The 7786-nt window shown below is 29.2% G+C and overlaps 1 protein-coding gene across 1 annotated transcript; it reads left to right on the forward strand.

The window, feature by feature from the left end:
• The first annotated feature begins 2750 nt into the window (after positions 1-2750).
• On the forward strand, positions 2751-3462 carry LOC120091370 (DIS3-exonuclease-like protein). Its single transcript, XM_039049372.2, has one exon. It carries the CDS (start codon positions 3058-3060, stop codon positions 3256-3258), a length of 201 nt encoding a protein of 66 aa, XP_038905300.1. The 5' UTR covers positions 2751-3057; the 3' UTR covers positions 3259-3462.
• The last annotated feature ends 4324 nt before the right edge of the window (positions 3463-7786 follow it).

The following is a 7786-nucleotide window of genomic DNA, read 5'->3' on the forward strand; positions in this document are numbered from 1 at the left end:
TCGTCTTATTTGTGGAGTGTTTGAGTCTTAGGGTACAAAAAAATGTTCTTGTTTCAAGATATTTGATCTTAAGACAATCAGTGTCTAATCTAATATTTAGGGGTGAAATCGAGTTGATTTGAGGATTTTAGTGATTGAGAATTAGGGGTTCCCATCCTAAAGGGTTTTTAATTTCAAATTGTCAGGACTTTCGTATCATTAAATCCCCATGATCTCTAAAATTAATTATAACAACATAGATTTATAATTTATAAGGTAGCAAATCCAGGTGGGACTGAGGATAGGGACGAAGAATCGAGGTAGGGCCACCATTTTCTTGTTTAGCTAACCGAGAGAAATTTCTCCTCACTCCCTCATCATTTCTTGTATAATCCATGTGAGACAACTTATACATATGTTTACCAGTTAAATTATATCAACACGTCAATGAATTGAAGATCTTTTATTAAATTAAACATTTTTATGTGACGACGGGTTTTTCATCGTAGTGAAGTGGTCACCACAATCTTTTTGAGATAAGGGAACCTTTTATATGTTAGCTTATCATTTATGATCAAACCCTCTTGAAAAGGTGGTTGTTAGAGATTGGCATTGTCATCCCTCTTATGGACCCTACAATGTTTATGATAAATGAATTAGATGGACCACAAAATTAAATTAAATTAAATTGCGAGCTAGAGAAAAAAATGAAATAATTTTTTGGTCGATAAATGAGTCTACTTTCTATTTAATTCTTAGGTTTCAAAAGGTTATATTTTTAGTAGTTAAGTTTTGAGTTTCATTTCAATTTGCTCCCTAAACTCAAAATTTCACAATTTTATCTTCGAGACTTGAATTTTATTTCAATTTGGTCTCTAATTTTTTTTTTTTTTTTATACTGTATTCTCATTTTAATTTTTGGTATTAATGTTCATTAGTTCAAAATAATTGTGAAGTAAAAATTTAAAATTAATTTTAACATTGTTGAAAAATAGTGAAACATAATTAATTATATATTTTTTTCAATTATTTAAATTAATTAATAGACATTAACACGAAATGTAGAAAATGAGTATTTAGTGAAAAAATCAAAGTTAAAAATGTAAATCTTTAAACTTAGAAACAAAACTCGTCATAGGTAAAATTGTATTTTGAAACTTATGAACCAAATTAAAACCAAACTCAAAACTTAAACTCTAAAAATGTAACTTTTTGAAACCTAAAGATTAAGTACAAACTAAGACTCAAGCTTGAAGCAAAAATGTATTTAAAAAAAAGTAAAAAAAGTTAATTGTTTTGTTTCAACTAATTTTTAAAAAATGACAAAGTGAACTTAATTCAATGAAAATTGAGGTTGTTTGCTATGTGCCCCTTCATTCAAGGCATTTTGGAAAATTGTTTAAAATTTGTTAATATAATTGAGGGTAAGGAGATTCAAATCACGGACTTTCTAGTTCATTCGAATACCAATTGAGCTATGCTCGATTTTACAAAATTGTTTAAAATTTGTTGATGTTTTAAAATAAGAATTGTAATAATAAATTTGTTTTTATTGTGCAAACGTTTTATTTATCATAACAATTAATTGGTTGTAAAACTTGTTTAATGATAAAATTGATCTGTTAATCTTCATTAGATTTATTCACAATAATCTTGTAAGGAAAAAAAAAAAAAGGAAAATTATCTCGCAATTTCTTTAAATCGATCTCAAACAGAATCTACGACACTTATCATTCACTTGCTAGTTTTCTTAAGATTCTCTACCCACTAGGTAAGAGTATATAGCAGCTTATCGAGGACCTTATATGTTATTCCTCGTCATTTTCTATCACACGCTAAAATAAACTATTATAACTCACAAATTATAATAATCAACTCATCACCTCAAACCGTCCTTCAAGTGTTTTTTAGTATTATAAGGAACAAGGATCCTTATGACATGTTTGAAAGTGATTTTGGAATTCTTAAAATAACTTTTATAATGCTCAAAATCACTTAGAAATACGTTGCCTTTCATTATTCCATTTTTTTTTTAATTTTACACTTATAATTTGTTTTTCATCAAAATTGGTCTCGAATCACTAAAACCAAGTTTTACAATAATTTTAAAAATAACAGAACAGAATTTTAGTAATATTAAAATTATTCCTAAATGTATTCTCCAATGACAAAATTCGTGGTCCCTAGAGACGTCAATTTTTCTCATAGAGACAAGCGCCTAACACGGCAGGGACTCCCTGTTTAGACGGAGAATGGGGAAAACTTCTCACAAGTTAAATGGGAATGGAGACGAGAAATGCACTCTCTATACCATCCCCTCCTCACTTGGTTAGCCTCTTTTCGATTTATTATAATTAGTAATATAATGTCGTATTTTATTATTATTATATAAATATTATATCTAAACTTGAAATTTAATTGTTTACTGGTCGAGATAATGAATATGTTCAAATTAGTGTAAAAAAAAATGAACATGTTTAAATTAAAACGTCAAATTTAGATCATACATATGAATAATTTGATGGATAATAAATTTCCTCCCATATAAAATTGGAATAAATTTTGAATAAATTTAAATTATTCATATGGAACTAATCAAATATTATGATTAAAAAAAAAGGGAGGAATTTAACTATGTAATCAAAACTTTTCTATGGTAATAAATTAATCAATTTTATTTTAAAGAAAACACCCAAATGGGATTTTTTCTTACAAAAAAGCTCGATTTTCACAAAATTTTCGTAGAAAATCCGAGAGAAGAAGAAATTAAGTGAAAAGTAAAGCGATCCTCCAATTCACCTCCCTCATCTATCCGGGTCGCTAATACATTTAAATGTCAATTGAAAACATAAACCGGAAAAATTAAAGTGAGCGTCCAGAAAAATTTCCCAGTGGAGCCCACGTAGCCGGTCTCTTCCAGTCTTCCATTTCCATTTGCATCAACTCCATTCTCCAAACTTCCAGACCCCTTCCTCTTTCTCTCTCATCTCTTTCATCTCTCCAAAATTCTCCCCAAAATCTACCGTCTTCAACCCTAGACCTTCAAAATTCCCCCCCAATCCTTCCTCTCCGTTAACCATGTTGCAGTTCTTCTTCACCGTCGCTTTCTCCGCCGTACCTCTGACTCTCTACATTCCTCCCCTCCGGAGCTTCAATCTCTTCGTCGAGACCATGGAGGAGATACTTCGCGAGTCAAGAACATACACCAATCGGGTGTATCCTCGAGCTCGGCATGTTTGGTTGAGGGTTTTGGATTGTATTCTTTGCAGCACCAGGTAGATGATTTTCTTCTTCTTTTTATTTTCGAGATTTCCAACTGTAGAACACCCAATCTATCTGTATATATTCTTTGATTCTCTCCGAGCGTGGTTGTGGTGCCGATGCTGTTCTTGCGGGATTCTGTTGTAAATTGCTGAATGTAAAATGTAAGAGGATGTGTTTCTAGTTATTTTTTAGAAAAATAAAGAGATGATGTTCCAGTTACTATATGTGTACTCTGATGTTCTGTTTCTCTCCTTTCATTCAATTCGAGGATTTCGAAATTTAATTTTCTGAATCTTGGGTGTGAAAATTGCTTCACTATAGCTAGTAATTTGATGTTAACTTGATTGATTTACAGTTGATGAATTGATTGCAAGCTCAAAATGGCAGCTACAGATTCATATACGTGTATTCATTGTATTTAATAGGTTTGAAGAAGAGCATCATTTTCAATATAATAATTGTGAGTGTGTGATGCCTTTCATCTAAGATTTTAGGCATATGAAAAATTGGGTTATTCGATGCTTGTGAATGTATGATCATGGCGTCTATTCCACAGCAACTGCAGGATTGATTCCTATGAAGTTGATTGGGAATATCGGATTGTTGTGTTTCTTTTGGGCCTTATTTGCTTTTGGTTTTTGAAAATTAAGCTTTACTACTCCCCAATTTATTTTTTTGTCTGTTCTTTAGAGATGTTTTCAAAATGCCAAGTTTTGATAACTCAAAAGTAGTTCTTAAAAGTGTACTTTTGCCTTTGGAATTTTACTGTGAATTCAAATATTTCTTGGCAAAGAGAAAAACTACTGTAAAAGAAATGGTGTGAAAATAACACAATTTTAAAAAATCAAATAGTTATGTAATGGGGTTGCACCTTTTCTGTTTTAGGGTTTTAGGGGTCGTAGATTTTCTGGGTTTTATAGGTCGTAGATTTTCTGTTTTATTTTTCTTACACTGAGGTTTTGCGTTAGTACTGGAAGAGGAAGACAACAAGAATGCTACTGTTATTGAGTTTCCAGCTTGAACTAGAACTTCAGAGGGTATTTGCCGAACAACCCAAGCCTTAATTACTAAGATCTTTGCTCACTAAAATGTAACAAAATTCATAACCCGTTCCAATACGGCCTCTGTTAGTTTATTGTTTAATGATTCTATGTATCATCAGCTTTTTACAACACAGAGTTTCCCCTTTCTTAAGTTCAAGACTCGCAGAATGAGGATCAAACTATCAAATTTTGAGATGGTAGTCGGTGCCTTATCCACTGATTTAGGTTCGAATTGACCTTTACAACATAGACTGACTTACAAGCCAATTATCTCATACGAATTCATGTACGTAAGATAGAATTGCTTGTATTCTTTTTTACTGTTGGGATATCTCAAGGGGAATCTGAGGAAGAATGAGGGTATTGAAGATGATGAGAGTAATTTTTGATGCATGGTTGTCTAATATGTTTGAATATCTTTTATCTGATGCAAAGGGAGTACTATTATACAGCATATCAATCATTATTTAATATATTACTACATCAAAAGAAGCAACTCTTGATATGTTTGACAAGGAGCATATAATTTAGGTCTTGATTGACAACTACTTGATATCCTGTTTTTAGTTTTTGAATATTAAGTTTATAAGTACTATTCTCATCTTTGTTCCTATGTTATGTTATCAATTTTCTACTTATGTTCTTCAAAACTTAATTAAGTTTTGAAAACTAACAAAACGTATTTTTTAATAATAGAAAAAAAAAAAACAGAAGAATTTGACTATGAATCTAAGTGTTTATTTAAGAAACGTGAAAATTATAATCGATAAATTAGAAGTAAATATTTCGTTATTAAATGGGATAAAATACAATGTATGTTTGTCTATTGGATATGCTCAAGATTGGGATGAGTTCTTGTTTGCTAGCAATTGTTCTTATGATTCACCGGTGAATTTTTGGCTTTTTGTTTTACTTTCAATGTATTAAGCTAAAGATAGGTTGTTTATCGTGGAAAAGGTTACAATTTCATTACAAATTTGGTTACAACAATTCAAAAAAATTCAAAATAGTCGCCAATGTCAGTTTCTGTTTCCTGAATTCTATTGTTTGATCTCTAGGGGTAGGGAGATTCCAAGTTCAAACCACATATTCTTGGTCAATAATATGATACATGCTAGTTGAGTTATACTTATTTTGGCCTCAATTTTGATGTATTCATTTGATTAAAATTTCAAATGTCTAAATAGAAAGTATTTTCGTGAAACATTTTTGTTTGTATGATTTTGAACTTAAAATTTGTGAAGTTTGACTATTTCATAAACCATAATAAACAGAATTTTAAAACTACAAAAACAAAATTGATACTATACTTGAATCATCAATACCAAATTTATAATTTATTTAGCCAAATTAAACCGCAAAAAGAAAGTTGTAACAAATAATATCTATTTTTTTAGTTCAACAATATGTAATGTGTATATACATTTTATGTTAATTGAGTTATGGTTATTTTCATATGAGTAGAATAAGTAATAATTTTACCCTCATCAAACAAAATCAAGACTAAATATTGCTTTTGTAAGTAACAAGAACAATATTTGTTTTGATGTCCAGTCCGTTTTAGAACATTACAGATCAGGTAGAGCTATATATATATAAAAGTTGTTCATTCTGCTATCATGGCCTAGAGCTTTGCCTCTATCCAATACACGCCTTCAAACGAAAGATATTGAACTGATTTTTGAGGTGAATTTCATATCAAAGTGATGTTGTATTGTTGGTTATATCTTTCATTTTCGACCTTTTTTTTTTCTTAGAATTATTTTCAAATATAGGAAATGAACTAAATATTAACAAATATAGCAAAATTTTACTGTGATTGATCATTATAGATTACTATCTATATAATAGTCTATTTGGTCTATTGCAGATAGACTATGATATTTTACTATTATTTATAAATATTTTCAATAATTTTATTATTATTATATATATATATATTAAAATTGTGTGTGTAGTCAAGCTTACGTGTAACTCAATTTCTCTAATGAGTAGTTGATTCCAATCAAATAAGATCATTAGGGTACTAAATCTCTCTTAGATATGGTCTCATGTTCATCATAACTATTTCGCTGAACACTTATTTTTCCAAGAGTTCATTCAACACTTATTTGATCTACTAATTCAATTAAATATACGCCGAATTTGACTCATTCAGCTGAAAAAAAAAAAAAAACTCCATTACCTTTCCTTCTATAATTTTGAAAAAAAATTCACATTGTGTACCCTTTTGAATGGAAAAATATTATTATTATTTTACTCAGTTGTATAAAAATTATTTTCGAACTAACAATAAGAACTAATTTTAAGATTTATTGAAATTACACTGACTGAATTTATATATTATTATAGAACTAAAATGAAATGAATCTTAGAATACAATGACCAAAACAATGTTTGAACTTTTACTTAAGGTTAAGCTACAAATTTAGTTCATGAATCCCAATATGTTTCGTGTCTAATAAATCTCTAAATATGATGTTCGGCCCAAAGAGTGCAGAGAGAGGGAGAGAAGAGTTGTGTCCTTGTTTGGCGCAAGAAGTTAGTGAGATCTACGAGAAAAAAATAATAATTTTATGTCTTATTAACTTTTCGAGTTTACAATTTTCTAGAAGCTCTACTCCTTATCCCAAACATCTTCTAAATAGATACTTTAAAGTAGGGCTAAATTTATAATTTAACTTATATTTAAATAAATAGATTTTGATTTGACAAAATGAGAGTAACTTGATATTGTTTGGTTAATTTCAATAAAATGCTAATATTCACAATTGTTTTTTTAGGAAAGATCATTAAATAAATATTTTATACTTTATAAACAAATTAAAATATTTATTATAAATATTATAACTACATTATGGATATTTTGTTAGTTACTACACGACTGCATCTAAAATGTCATGTATCACAACATGTATAATTCATATTGTGTATATAAAAGTACGAATGAAAAAGATTTTTTTTCTTTTGACAATTTTACCCTAATTTTTTTTATAATGTCTAACTTAATTATTTTTGTTTGGACTGATAAGAGAAATAACATAATTTAAAGTTTCATTTGGAAAAATAAGTTTCAAAATTGTAAAAATAGTAAAACGAATTTAAATAATAAAAAAATACAAATTGGTAAATGACCGAACTACTCTAAAGACTAATAAATTGAGTACAAATAGGCAATGCTTCAAACATAACTTGAAAAATACAAATACACTCTATCTAAACTTCTAGAATTTTTTTTATAATAACAATTTCAACCAAAAATTTAAAAAATAAATAACATGGTTAAAATCTTAGAAACGGTTCAAAAATCTAAAAGTTTGCCAATATGATCCTCACCGAGAAACAATTGGCGGCTGCTTCTTCAATGGACGACCACGATGGTGTGTCTGTGGTGTGATGGTCACTGGTGGTGGCATGCGGTTGCTTAGAGAATCAGTCGATAATGAGCAAAAAGAAGATTTGATAGTCATGCAGACCAAAATGTAGCAATGGAATGTTCT

The sequence above is a fragment of the Benincasa hispida genome, chromosome 11, assembly GCF_027475165.1.
Source record: "Benincasa hispida cultivar pf3 chromosome 11, pf3_genome.v1.1, whole genome shotgun sequence".
Classification (NCBI taxonomy): domain Eukaryota; kingdom Viridiplantae; phylum Streptophyta; class Magnoliopsida; order Cucurbitales; family Cucurbitaceae; genus Benincasa; species Benincasa hispida.

What these genes read in the sequence shown, in the direction of transcription:
- LOC120091370 (XM_039049372.2), top strand. Translation starts at nt 3,058, where the DNA reads ATGTTGCAGTTCTTCTTCACCGTCGCTTTCTCCGCCGTACCTCTGACT.